This window comes from Siniperca chuatsi, linkage group LG17 (assembly GCF_020085105.1).
Source record: "Siniperca chuatsi isolate FFG_IHB_CAS linkage group LG17, ASM2008510v1, whole genome shotgun sequence".
In the NCBI taxonomy this organism is placed as follows: Eukaryota; Metazoa; Chordata; class Actinopteri; order Centrarchiformes; family Sinipercidae; genus Siniperca; species Siniperca chuatsi.
Window position 1 is genome coordinate 15835793 of NC_058058.1, and position 14372 is coordinate 15850164.

The 14372-nt window shown below is 39.2% G+C and overlaps 1 protein-coding gene across 2 annotated transcripts; it reads left to right on the forward strand.

Moving 5' to 3' along the window:
- Positions 1-48: 48 nt before the first annotated feature.
- On the forward strand, positions 49-13098 carry pex1 (peroxisomal biogenesis factor 1). Of its 2 annotated transcripts, none has more exons than XM_044171261.1 (24): positions 49-268; positions 1366-1512; positions 1684-1767; positions 2161-2275; positions 2592-3280; positions 3419-3538; positions 3683-3803; positions 3984-4090; positions 4251-4336; positions 4415-4547; positions 4773-4869; positions 4960-5130; positions 5257-5411; positions 5502-5688; positions 5837-6003; positions 7114-7248; positions 8019-8083; positions 8232-8374; positions 8906-9009; positions 9197-9373; positions 9839-10081; positions 11511-11705; positions 11995-12125; positions 12751-13098. In XM_044171261.1, the coding sequence occupies exons 1-24, from the start codon at positions 161-163 to the stop codon at positions 12833-12835; spliced, it is 3765 nt and encodes a 1254-aa protein (XP_044027196.1). In that variant the 5' UTR covers positions 49-160; the 3' UTR covers positions 12836-13098. The 2 variants fall into 2 exon arrangements, with proteins under 2 accessions (XP_044027196.1, XP_044027197.1); XM_044171262.1 differs by having other exon boundaries at positions 50-268; positions 3156-3280.
- Positions 13099-14372: the final 1274 nt, after the last annotated feature.

Below are 14372 nucleotides of genomic sequence, written 5' to 3' on the forward strand. Positions count from 1 at the left end.
TAATATCTTATTTTGAAAAGTGATTCAGCTCGATATCGTCTGCTTTGGTCTAGCTGGGCACACTCAGAGCACATCGATCGACTATGAGATTGTTGCACACTTAACGTTAGCAGAGCGACCTGCCTTGCATTTACAGAGCTAGTCAGGATATGTGAAAATCATGTTCACTAATCAGGGCATTCAACCCGTAACTGTTGTTTTTAACAACACAAAAAACTGCTTTCTTCACCTCCCGTCGAAGTTGACGTCGCATCTCTCCCTGAACGAGGTAAGTTAGCTTAGCTTGCTATCCAGCTTTCTGTATCAGCTAATATTAGTTCAGTTTGGCAAAACAGCGTTAAAGCAAAAAATGGTGGCCTGTTTGCGAAAACAGCGTTTCTTGCGTTTGTTGACGTGTTTGTTCGTTTCCTTTATTTCTAAATGGAATTAATGTTGCTGTCGGTTAATTTCTGAGAACTTCTAGTGAAAGTTACTTCCTTTGTTTACATTATAAAATTACTCAAGGCTAGACTCATTAACGTTATGTCAGCGTGCTCATTAACATAAAGTTTTTTGTGACACATGACAGGCTCCATTGCATGGCCTGCTGAAGACATCTTCTGAGAGACCTATCTGAGAATTGGACACACAGTTAACTATATGTCAGTCAGAAAAAAATAATCTATCAACATAAAGGGACAGAAAAGAGTTGAGTGTTGTCAGCAGTAGGAATGGGATATTTAATGTGTTTTTTCCTTGGGTTTAAAAATGCAGCCAATAGTAACTAGTATATAGAATAAATATCAGTAAGCAGATATGAAACATTGTCTTATCAAAGATGCCAGTGGTATGGTAATGAGTATTTTCACTATTATTCCATTTTGACTTAACCATTTTTGTAGTAGTTACCTTGCAGTCTCACTTGGTGGTGACAAAACTTTACATTTGGGATGGAACAGGAGACTGGGTTAATGCCAGTGCATTCTTATAAATTACTGCATGGTTTTGCATCCTGTTTTGCGGTGGTCTATTAGCTTTATACATTTATAAAGACCACTATGTATATGATGACAGTTGTGTGATACAATTTGAAGCAACATACACAAGATAGTTCCCATGACAACTGTACAAGCCTTTCTCCTTTTCTGTTCTAGAATTATTGTCTCAACCCTCCTCTCCTCCAGTCTGACATCTTTACACAGGAATCAAACCTGTGTTATCTTATCTTATCATTGATTGTTAGTCTAAGCTATGCAAAATGACTTAAATGAGGAGAACCTGTTTGCTGGCAGAAAAAGGAGGATGATTATGATACAGAAGTTTTATAGATAAAGTGCCATGGCAATCAAAAAGTACAACAATACAACTTTGTGTGTCCATGTTCAGACCCAGGCTTTGGAGTTATCGTGGGGCCATGGATCCCCAGTATTCCTCAGCTGGACTCAAAACAGAACCTCCTCTAGCCTGGACAGCCATAAAGTGGAGCTGTGTCGACAACTAGGAGAAAAGCTGGGCCTGAAAGATGGAGAGCAGGTATTGATCTACAGTGAGCAATATGCTCTGTGCTCCGTTTCCCACCTGAATAGTCCATCATCTCTGTGTGATACATTCTGGCAGTCTTTTGACAGTTTAAAGTAATGGTCAGTTACTATCTAAGCTGACTAGGTGTTTGTATTGACTGACTGGTTGTGTGGGTTCTTTTAGGGCTTCCTAAGACCATGTCACCAGGTCTCATCAGTGCATCAAGTGTTTGTGGAGCCTCTGTCATCTGATGACTGGGAAATCTTGGTGGGTGAGCATAGTGACTTACAGTAATTTGTAACCAAGGATGGAAAGAGTACTAGAATATTTTACGCAAGTAAAAGTAAAATGACTTGTTTAAAAATGTGTTCAGTAAAAAGTAAGTCAGTTAAAATGTACTCTGAGTAAATACACTATGTTCTTCTTCAGTGCAGCCTTATTAGAAGTAACCAGAAAAGAGGACTCAGACAATCCAATAAAAATGACCAACAATGAATAAAAAGAGCTATGAACACTGTGGCGTGACAATAAGCATTAAGCCACATAAATTAAATAACCTGCCTCCCACTACAAAGGAATACACCAGGAACCCAAGATTTGTGACCAAAAACCACATCAAACAATATTTTATCATCTGTTTTCTGTGACTAACACCCCCAGGAGCTCCACAGTGCCGCACTGGAGCAGCAGCTGTTGGATCAGATCAGAGTGGTTTTCCAAGATGCCGTGTTTCCTGTGTGGGTGGACAGGCACACAGCCATCTACATCCGAATAGGTCAGAACTAATACATTATTTCTTTGTCTGTACCAAACAGTCTGTTAAATCTGCCTTGTCTTCTTCCAAACTGAGAAATTAATGGGTAAAAAGATACCGAACATGCCTGTGTGGTTTGTGTCAGTGCTCTGACACCAAAAATTGAATATTCCATTATGTAATAATCTTAAGATATTGTGTGGGTCTGTGGTTTCAACTAGTTATGCCTACTTACTTAAGCATTTGTTCAGCTCCTTTTGTTTAAATTGTATGTATTGGTCATATCCAGGGACTGTATTCATGAACACAGTATGATTTGGTTTTTAACTCTGTGCAGCATCGCTTTCGCCATCTGTGCCCTATGGTCGCTTGGAGCAGTACACAGAACTAGTTGTCTCTCCTAAGAGCCGCGCTGGAATTGGCAACCTCAGTGGTTCTCGAGTGAGACCCAGCGAGAAGCAGCAGTTTTACAGACAGCAAAGTATGGATCTTTCCTCCCCTATAGGGCCGTCATTAGAAAGTCCCTCCCCTGTCCCTCAAAGCCACCAGTGGGGTGGCATAGCTGACCTGAAGAGCCTGCTACGCTATATGATAATGGGTACTTATGACCCGGTTAAAGAGCTACCACCTGTACCCGATGTCCCTGCCCTCTTCACTGACTCTATCTACAGAGTGTGTGGTGCACCTCCAGAATCTCTTTGCACTGTAAGCCAGGTTGCAACTGGCGTTATTCATTTATTTCCTTGGAGCCATGGGTTGAATGCTGGGCTAGCTGTAGGTCAGTCTCCAGTGACTTATGGCCTGCTCTCCAAAGTTCCCTCCCCTAAAGAAGTGAGGGACAGAGCCAAGCAGGCCATGGAGAAGAAGAAGAATGCAGTTACTAAAGTTGCTGCTACTGCAGATGGAGGAGAGGAGATGAAAGAAGAAGAAGCCACGGTGGTCAGGGTGGTGTGCCATGGTACTGAGAAGCTAGCAGGCAAGGAAAGAAGTCACAGCAAGGGAGTGATCCATAGTGGAAGAGTATGGGTGAGTATGCTGTCGATCAGAGGAATAGTTAATTCGTTTACCCACTCTAACCTAAGATTAATATGGTACTTTTATTGTAGCTCAGTCCTCTGCTTCTTTATATGCTGTCTTATGTCTCATAAAAATTGTGATTTTCAGATCCCACAGCCCCTGGCCATCAGGTTGAATATCATCCCACATTCAACAGTTAGAATTAAGCCAGTCAAATCACCTATCAAAGTAGCCTCTTCTATTCGCCTAAAGCCCCTTAAACCACTGGTGAGTGCTGGAATAGCCACATGTGGTTATGGTGTTGTTTTTTTCATTTGATTTATTTAACTGTTAGTCTTCAAATTGCTACATTGTCAAAGCTGCATAAAATTTAATCTACCCCCTTCCCTTATGTCCATGTGATCTCTTCAGCCTGAGGAGGATGATGAGGACATCCAGACAGCTTTCCTTGGTTGGCTGCACACTCAGAGTCATGAACCTTTAGCCTGTCTGACTACACGGTCTGGCAACATCCTCCTACATGGAACTGATGGTGATTCATTTGCACTCTTCTTTAAGTTATTTTACCAATCTACAGATAACAGTATGGTAAAATCACCAATATACTGTATACCAAAGAGGTTAAAAATCATAATAATGCACACATTAAAATTACAGTACTTTCAGCTGCAATAAAACATCACTGTTCTACCACCTTTTTTCTTATTTATAGCAAAGTTAGAGTTTGCTTTAACTGTGCTGAAACCGGAACCAGAGAGTGACCCTTCAGACCAGCTGTTTTTACTAGCACCTGCTGTTGTCCAGAAGGAAAACATACAGGTACACACATTAATATTCTTAAATGCTTGATAGATTGCGGCATGTAGTTTTTCTATGCATATTTTAATGCAGATGATGGATAAAACAGAATCTCTCAAACCCTCTGTGGTGCTGCCATGGTTTCAAAAAGTTCACATTTGCCACCACGTGTCACCTACAGGTAGACAGAGAGCCAGTGACCGTGCCAGCTGTGAAATCTATAGCTGAAACGCCCAACCTGAAGCTTCCCTCCCTCAGTATTCTTGGGTAAGCGTGTAGCTATTTGTGAGCTTGTGTATCTTTTTCAGCATTCATGTCTCTATCTCTCATGCCGTCTGTTCCCAGTGGGATCGATGAGCTCAGCAGGACTGGATTTGAGTTCATCTCCCACAGTCTTTTGGGCAGTCCCCTCTCACGAGAGCTTGGTTCGGCTGGACGAGGACTCAGAGGAGGATCTCTACTCATCACTGGTGCTAAGGTATCTCTTTACATAACCATAAAAATAATACTTTTCACAACACAGATATTTCTACACTTTACAGAGATTAAATTAAAATATCTACAATGATTTTGAAGAACTGATATAGAGTGCTGATTTTGTTGTCAGACAGACAGCAAAGTAACCATGTATTTGAATGCATTTTTATCCTTAACTATTGATTTGTATACTATGTATCATATATTGTGTTATGTATTCTCACAGGGAAGTGGAAAGAGTATTCTGTCCCGAGCCCTCTGTAGAAAAGCTAGAGAAGATCTGGATGCACATGTGGAGCTGGTGGACTGCAAAAAACTACAAGGTTAACCGATTACCCCATGAACACACTTTATGTCAAATAAAAGTAGTTGAATGTTTTTATCATAGGAATTATTGTGATTTTTCTCTTCAGGCAAAAGGACAGAAACAGTGAGACAGATGCTGCAGGATATTTTCGAACAGGCGGAGTGGAGGCAGCCTTCAGTTGTTCTACTCGATGACCTAGACCATATTACCGGGGCACCAACCTCACCAGAACACGAGCATGGTCCTGAGGCGCTGCTGCAGCAGCACATTGCACAGAGTAAAGCATTAATTTGTTATTTTGTATGTGTGTGGGGGACTGTCTGTTGTCATGTATGTTCACAGACAGGATTGATAAGTATTCCAGGCCTTGAATTTGATTCCTCTTGTCTGTTTGTGGCTTTAGGTCTGAAGGATGTGGTGGATGAAGTGGTGGTTCACTCCAGCCTGGTGTGTCTGATCATCACCAGCCAGAGTGAGCACTCCCTCCACCCCTCCCTGACCTTGGTGCAGGGGTCCCACTTCTTCCAGGGCTTTGCTCACATCCAGCCACCGGACCAGGTCAACACTTAAATACACACACAGACATGCACACATTAGGAAAGGTAAAAAGTAGAAACCAACAGCTACCTTGTTTGCTATTGTTTGTAGGTTCAAAGAGCAGAAATCCTGCACCGTCTGATACTCAGAAAAAACAGCCTATCTGAGGAGACCTTACAGAATCTAGACCTGGCAGCTGTTGCCAAGGAGACGGAGGGATACACGCCCCAAGACCTAGTACTACTGTTGGAGCGGGCCGTCCATTCCAACACTGTACAAAGAGGACACAGTGACCAGGGTACCAAAGACTTGGGTTACACTACACTAAAATTATAGAATTCATATTAAAGTTCCATGTTGTTTATTTAAAGTTAAGCCCTTCCAGGTGTTAGGAAAATGCTAGTTTATTACTTTTACATTATTTGTTTGCGCTTCGTATTTATCAGGTGTGTGTCTGTCGTGGAGGGACTTTGTGCAGGCTCTCAAGGGATTCACGCCCCCCTCGCTGTGGGGTGTAGACCTCCACACCCCAAGTGGAGTTGGGCTGGAGAGAGTGGGGGGGCTGAGGGAGGTGCGACAGCAGCTAATGGACACCATACTGCTCCCTGCTAAGGTCAGTGTAACTAATCATAAGACAACCAAGTGTGTTCTCAGTCAGATGGAAGCACCATTTTGCCATACAGGATGAACAGAAGTAATACAGTTAAATAATTAAAGTGAATGTGATGACAAGGCATTTATCACCAATTATCTTTTAAACACCATAATTGCTATTGATTGTTGTAAAGATAAACCATTAAAAATCTCAATATAAGTGGGAGTGATAGCAGTTAAGTGACGAATGCAGACAATTAAAAAAGTGAACACTATTGATTTTAATCTAAAACCTATTTATTTAATTAAGATTATCTTCAATTTCAAAGCCTCTGAATTGATCAGTTTCATTTCATTGTGTTTCATCTGGAATAATAAATTTGTAAACAGTTTCCTTGTTTATATGTTATATGATAAAAAGAGGTGATAAATTGATTTGTTTTTAACAAATTAACCAGATTTTAATCTATGGTTTTGGGATTCAACAGATCATATCCCTATTTATAACCATGTTTTTGAGTACCAACACAATTTTCATATATATATATATATATATATATATATATATATTATGATTACATTTGATACTTTCACTTCTTGTATACCACACAGTAGTACAGTTATTAGAAAGTGATGGCATGGTTTGATTTGATCTATTTGTGTCATGTAATTTTTGATGCTGCCTCATAGTCTTCAATCTCTCTGCTGCTATTGTTTTGTGCCAAACTCGACCCATGGCCTTCAGGGCAGAGTACACCAACACTTTTATGTACAAGTCTTATAACACTTAAAATGGTCTTTTTAAGAAGAAAGTGCACTTCATACAATAGATACCTCAAAGTTAGTGTGTATTCACTGTTTAGTATAGTGTTCTTCACATCACCATATTGGCCAAATTAAGTTTACCCCTGATTTAAAATTATTTTGGCTTAATTATATGATAAAGATATAACTACTAGGAAAAAATAGCCATCATACAGTACAGTGTCTAACTTTTCCATATTTTCTCATTTTACATGGATGTGAGGAGCTTTTTTTTTTACACAGATCAACAGAAATTACATTTGAAGTATAAAATACAAAAAAATGTAAATTCTTAAATTGATTGTGGATCTTTGGTGTGTTGCAGTATCCCATCCTGTTCTCCAGTCTCCCTATCCGCCATCGCTCAGGAATATTGCTGTACGGAGCTCCTGGTACAGGGAAGACCCTGCTGGCCAGGGCCGTGGCCAAAGACAGTGGTATGAACTTCATCAGCATCAAGGTAGGCTGGGATTTGGTTCTGACAGTCAAAAAAAGAGGACTGTGTTTTTCTTAATCAGAGCAACCTGTTGGGAGTAAAGTGTTACTGTAATTCCACTACTTTTGGCGGTAACTAGACATTTAACTAATTACCTTTTCAAATTAAATAACGCAATTACAGAAATTTAAATGAGCTCATTACTTTTGTCTTACCTGAAAATGGTGGACAACTGCAGAGGACAGCAGACAAATGCAGCCTGTTCCCCAGATTTTTCAGTTTATGATCTAATGTCACCCGACCTTATGGTGGCGCAGGACAGTTCAGGAAATGTGAGCTTGCTTTTCATCACAGTGATTGTAATGTTTCTAATATAAACTGAAGAAACGCTCGGTAACATCCAGCTTCGTGTGAGTCTTCTACTAAATCCTACTGTCTAACCAAGTGTGACTTACAGGTAGGAACGCTGTACGAATGCTGCCCTCTGGTGGTCGGGAGTATTAATAACTCCTATCAGTGACGATGGGTACAATGATAGATAGATATAATTTGACAGTTGTCACTAAAATAATATAGCTGTGTGCATTAATAAGAGAACTGGAGCAGACAAAGTAATGCAAAAGTTACTTTCCCTAGTAACTAATTACTTTTATATACAGTAATTGGTAAAGTAATTCAATTACTTTTGAGAGAAGTAACTAGTAACTGTAACTAATTACACACCGTCTTGTAACTAATTACTAAATTTGCCCAACACTGATCTTCATTGACACAGGATATTTACCTCTCTGTAGGGACCCGAACTTCTGAGTAAGTACATTGGAGCTAGTGAGCAGGGAGTCCGTGATGTCTTCCAGAGGTTAGTTAACATTTTTACACTGTCACTTTCTTAAGACTCTAGCAGACCTTTATAGTTGCTAGTTATAATGAGTAACAGAAAATATTAAGTAATTGTCAGCTCCACTAACAACCATTGATGGAATCATTTCCTTTTCTGTTTGCTCCAGGGCCCAAGCTGCCAAGCCATGCATCCTCTTCTTTGATGAGTTTGACTCTCTGGCCCCCAGGAGGGGCCACGACAGCACAGGTGTAACTGACCGTGTGGTCAACCAGCTCCTCACCCAGCTGGACGGGGTGGAGGGACTGCAGGGTGGGTCATACAGCAGAATACTTCATATTATGTGTTCTGTATGAGAACCCACTTTAAAGAGCTAAGGGCACAGATTATATTGGCATATTTTACTAATCAGTGCTGCAGTCATGTCAGACATTTTGGCGCTCATTCGCTTTCTTGTCAAGACATGAGAACATTCATGCCACTCTCATGTTTGTATGGTAAATATGAAGCTACTTCTAGCTGCTGGTTAGCTTAGCATAAAGACTGGAAACAGCTAGCCTGACTGTCCACATAGTTTGTGAGCTTTAGAGTTGTTGGTAGGCAGATTTTGTTATCTTTGGACAGAACCAGGCTAGCTCTTTCCCCCTACTTCCAGTCTTTGTGTGAAGCTAAGCTAACAGTCTTCTTGCTCCAGCTTCATATTTATCAGACAGACAGAGAGTGATATCTATCGTCTCATCCAACTCTAGGCAAGAAAGTGAATATGCGTACAGGTATTTCCCAAAATGACTACTATTCCTTTTAATCTAAATAAATAAGAATCCTTCATGTTTGCATTTGTAGGTGTATATGTGCTTGCAGCCACCAGCCGTCCAGATCTGATTGACCCGGCCCTGCTGAGACCTGGACGACTGGACAAGTCCCTCTACTGCCCCCCTCCTGACCTGGTCTGTTGAATTAAAATCAGTCAATCACTTCCAAACATTTTATAACACTTTTAAAAATACTACGCTTTATACTGTGATATGTCTATGTGCAGTAATTTTTAAAAGAAACAAAATTAATGTTCAGCGATGGTCCTTGGTATTAAATCCAACTTTTGACTAACTGTTTCCTCTTGTGTCACATTTCCAGGAGGCTCGTGTAGAGATCCTGAAGGCTCTGAGCGCCGGTGTTGCCCTGGCTGCTGATGTGGACTTGGAGCAGCTGGCAGCAGCGACTGAGCAGTTCACCGGGGCAGACCTGAAGGCCCTGCTCTACAACGCCCAGCTGGAGGCAGTCCACAACAGCCTGGGCTCCAGCACACCGCATGTAAGTTTAATGTAGCTAAAAGACAAGTCACTGAGCTCATTGTGTTAGGCAAGGGGTTGCCTTGGGCTAATAAAGCAGGAAGGCAGGGAACTGTTGGCCAGTCCATTTTTAAATTATTTATGGTTCATGTTGAAGCAGCCAAGCACAGTTTTATTTTTTTTTTGTCCCTCAAGGCTAATTAAATGAGGAGTTTTGTATGCATTTCAGCATGTGTGAGTGGCTCTACTTGTTAGTCCATTATCAGTTTACGACATAATTCAAATTATCCCCAACCATGGTGACAAGGATATGATTGAATAAGTTAAACAGCAAGGGCTGCCAGAGGCAGAATGAGCTTAAATCTAAGCTATATTAAACTGCAATAACACAGTGAAACCACTTTGCTTGTTCATGTTTTTGGGCACTTCAAAGCCTTGTGTGCTTGTGCATCTAAACTTTGGCCCTCTGTTTCTGGATGATAATCAGGAGCTGACCTCTGGCTCAGAGAGCGACATGAGTCTGTCCTTCATGATCTTCCCAAACAACAGCAGTGGCTCAGATGATTCAGTGGGGGAGGGGGACACAGGCGTTGTCCTGGACCAGTCCCCGGTTCTCCTAGAGCCCAGTGAGCTTCAAGCAGAAGACGAACAACATCGTGGCAACGTCTGGAGACTCTACTTTGGAAGCTCCTACGAGTCAGAGTTGGGGAATTCACCGATTTCAGGACTGGTGAGCAGTGCTGGCAAAATACCAGAAAGTCTTTCCTATTATTTTATTTACATTTAGGTATAATCGTAGTTAACCAACACATTAGTCAACAACAATCAAAACATACATGAAACATCAACCTAGTCTGAATCCCCACCCCATCCTTAAAATGCAGTGCACCAGGTTCTACACAACATACTATACATAATAATAATAATAATGATAATGATAATAATAATAATGATGATAATAATATAAATTTTATTTATAGAGCACTTATCAAAACAATAAATAGCCAGTCAGCATATGCTTTCCGATTGAAATGTGTTTTGAGAAGAAACTTAAAAGAAGACACTGACTCAGACAACCTAATTTCTTCGGGCAAGTTTTTCCAGAGCATCACAGAAGAACAGACAGATATATATATAGTATTATGTAATGTAATAGTATAAATTACATAAATTGTAAATCATGCTTATATGGCACTACAAGTCAATAATGAGATCATAGATTTTTATTGTGTAGTAAATTTTTCCAGAGCAAACACATCCTTTTGACAGCTTTTCAACTTATTTAAAGGAATAGTTCAACATTTTTGGGAACTACACTTATTTGTTTTCTATCCAAGAGTGAGGTGAAAAGTTCGATATCAGTATGATGTCTGCGTTAACTATGGAGCTGCAGTCAGGATGTGGTTAGCCTAGCATAGCATAAAGACTGGAGCTAGCCTGGCTCCACAGTAAAAGAAACGCCTTCCAACACCTCTGAAACTCACTGATAGACACTGTTTGACCAACATCACTGTGATGGTCTGAATGGTATATAATTAACACACTTTTATTTTTTTATTTTATTTTGTTTGTTTAATCCATACAAGAAATAGTTACAGCACGTAACTCCCCCTAAAACCACAATGTCATTTTTACATTTCTGTTTTTGTACAAATTAACAAACGAGATACAACATGCCACATTTAGAGGTGTTACTAGGTGCATTTGTGAATGTAGGACAGAGCCAGGCTAGCTGTTTCCTTGCGCTTCCTGTCTTTATGTTAAGCTAGGCTAACAACGCCTTGACTCCAGCTCAGTACTTCGACATGAGATTGACATTGATTTTCTCATATCACTCTTTTAAATGTAGTATTTAAAAATATTACAGTACTACAGCAATCCTAATGAAAATGTTATTATATTGACTCTGGGGAATTTTGTACAAAATTTTGTGATGTGATGTTGCAATTTGAACTATTGAGCACATCTAGTAGTGAACATTTATAACATTCTGTTCAGTCTTCTGCAGTGAAATTGATATACATTAAGATTTACACTTACGGTATGTATACACATTAACACAGGCCTCTGTAATTATGATTCAGTGGTTTAGAAACAGTTATTTCTCTTATAATTGTTTTTGTTTCTGCTCATTTTCTCTCCTCTGTCTCTCTTGACAGAATTCCCAGTGCGTCTCTGGACCCAACTCCATGAGCCATGACTTTACAAGGGCATCAGTTCGTGACCCTGGCGGTTCACTCCCACCTGCCTACATGTCCTCCCTCCAGAGCGGGTATGAAGAGCTCGGCCCGGAGCAGCTGGAGCACCTACAACAAGACATTAATAACATCAAGAACAACTACAGGAGAACCAATGTAAGTGACAAGAAACTAAATGCTGCTGTATTCACATTTATTTTAATTTTTTATATACTAATGCTTTCTATATGGCTCTGTTCAATACTGCAGTCTTTAGTACTCGGTTACATTCTATATTACTTTTCTATTTAATTTGAATTTTATATTGATTTAAAATGTGCTTATTCTATTCTACACTATTCTACTCATGGCTATTGTATCAACCAGTGTTGTAGATTGCTTATGCAAGATGTGTGCATGATTACTCTTGTACTTTGTCTCTTTGTGTGTGTGTGTGTGTGTGTAGGAGGACTGTGTCTGGGTGCATTCAGCCTCCAGCCAGCCGGGCCTGCTGCTGTGTCCTGCTCACGTGAACTCCGCCCTGGCTACGACCAGACCGTCTCTCAGCAAAGCCGACTGGAACAGATACACAAAACTGTGAGTCTGAGGACACCAGACCGGACTGCACTGCACAGCAATACAAATGACACTAATGTTGATATATGAAACAGTTTTAACAAAAGCTGTTTCCTCTACATGAAGCTAAGAAATCGTTTCACAGCTGTCCATTTATTTTAAGAAAAAAGTGAGCTTTTAATGGTTCAGTTGGCTTTGAGATTTATAAAGCATATAATGAGCCATTTAGAGTCTCACCTAGAGGAGGAAATGAAAAACATTTGACAAATTGGTGTTTCAAAGCTGTTGCCAAGTAGCAGCAATAGAGGAAAATGAATCATTATTATAATCCCTCTCACAGTATACACCATTTTTATTAAGTTGAATTACTTTGTTGTGTATTTTGTGAAATCACTAGAATGATAGCTGAGCTGGAGTAGAGAATTCGTCAACTATATATAGCTGCTGACTCCGCTCTTGTGTCAAGTGAAGGAATATATATCTTATTAAAGTTGGAGAAAAAACAAGACAAGTATTGTAGATCCTTCATTGTGTTAGATCAATCTATCAAATCTGGTATTTGGTGTTTTATGGTAACTTTTCACTGTTTATATTTATATATATATATATCAACTGTGTTTTAATAAATCTTTTCTTTTTTTTTGAGGTATGAAGCGTTTGGCAGTGCAGGAGACGGAAAACCTCTTCACTCAATCACATTCAAACCTGGACAACGTGTGACTTTAGCTTGATCAGACATGTTAGTTTGACACACCTAATTTGTTATTTTGATGTTAATAATTAATAAAAGCTATGACAATTTAACAATCAGTGGAGTTTGACAGTTCCGGAGCTTTGAGGACCATATAAATTAATATGTTTGTTTAAATGTTTCCTAGTGACTTAATTATAAATGAGACATTTATCCACTTTAAATGTAATTACTGTACATATGTATAATGCCAGAGTGTAAATTATGTAATTATTAGAATTAAAAATGAGATCTTTGTACAAATCTTGCCTGCATTATTTTATGAACTGATTGTGAACTGCTAATTGTTAACATCATTGGATTATATCTTAATTTTCTGACCTTAGTAAACCTAACCCAAATCTTTTTTGAATATCCTCATATTTTCAGATTTAGTTTTACAATGATTTTAAACAATATTTTGATTTGCTAGCATAGCATGGTATGGTATTGTGAGAATTATTTAGATAATGGAAGGTCCTACACACACACACACACACACGCACACAGGTGTTTTCAGTCATGCTTATTAGTCCTCTGCTCAAAGTGAAAATAACTGTGTGGGTGTACCAAGAGTGTGTTGAGCCTTTATGATTACTCAAATGCATGAAAGCACTAGATTTACTGAGGTCCAGACCCTCTAAAATAGTTTAATAGGCAGCAATCCATGATAAAGTTTGACAGCTCTGTTAATTTAAAAGAGGAACGGTCCAAATCTATTTTAATGGCTTCACATATAAATATAAATTAAGGAGGATTAAAGTTATCAGATTAGAGTCTGGAGTCTCTGGTTGTAAATAGAAAAGCCCATTTTAAACCTGCAGTAAAACCAGAACAACCAGCTGAGATAATGGTGACTGTAAAGTAAATGTCAGAACTGGAAACATATTTGCCTTCACATTTTGAATTAAGGTTTGATCTACAGCAACACACAAAGCATTAGAGATCACAATCACAATCACAATTACTAGCAGGGCTACACAGGTGTGTCACATTAGACTGAAGCCAATTAGCAGCATTTTTCAGCTGCGAGACGTCCAGTAATCAGCACATTAAGCAAAATTACACAGCGGATCATCAGAGAGATTAAATCACTAATCCCCCTATCTCTCAACAATCTATCTGAAGAGCTTTAGTCCATCTCATTTTCACTAACTTAAAAACTGTGTTTAGGTTTTCAAACACCAGGTTAATATCTTTCAGTACTGCATAAAAGCTGTACTGTTCAATGAGCGATAGTAAAAAGCTCCAGTCTAGTGACACTTATATCTAGTGATATTTTGAATAAATCCCAATTAAGACAGACATAAGAATTTAAATGTGTTGGTGAAAATTGGACTCACTTATTACATTACTTCTGAGAATGAAATACTGTATGTTTGAAAATTATTTTACTAATATAGCAAACCATGTATGCAAAGTATGACTATATTTTTTTTGCAAAGCTAATATGAAAAACAGAAACTTCAAAGATTGCATGTGATGTGCCCTCAGCAGGAATTAACTGGAGCAATTTACTGGCAAGTTGAAAGAAAAGA

Coding starts and splice junctions, on each gene's coding strand:
- pex1 (XM_044171261.1), top strand. CDS start 161: ATGTTCACTAATCAGGGCATTCAACCCGTAACTGTTGTTTTTAACAAC. Junction 8,084..8,231: donor GTCCGTGATGTCTTCCAGAG/GTTAGTTAACAT, acceptor TGTTTGCTCCAG/GGCCCAAGCTGCCAAGCCAT. Junction 11,706..11,994: donor ACAACTACAGGAGAACCAAT/GTAAGTGACAAG, acceptor GTGTGTGTGTAG/GAGGACTGTGTCTGGGTGCA.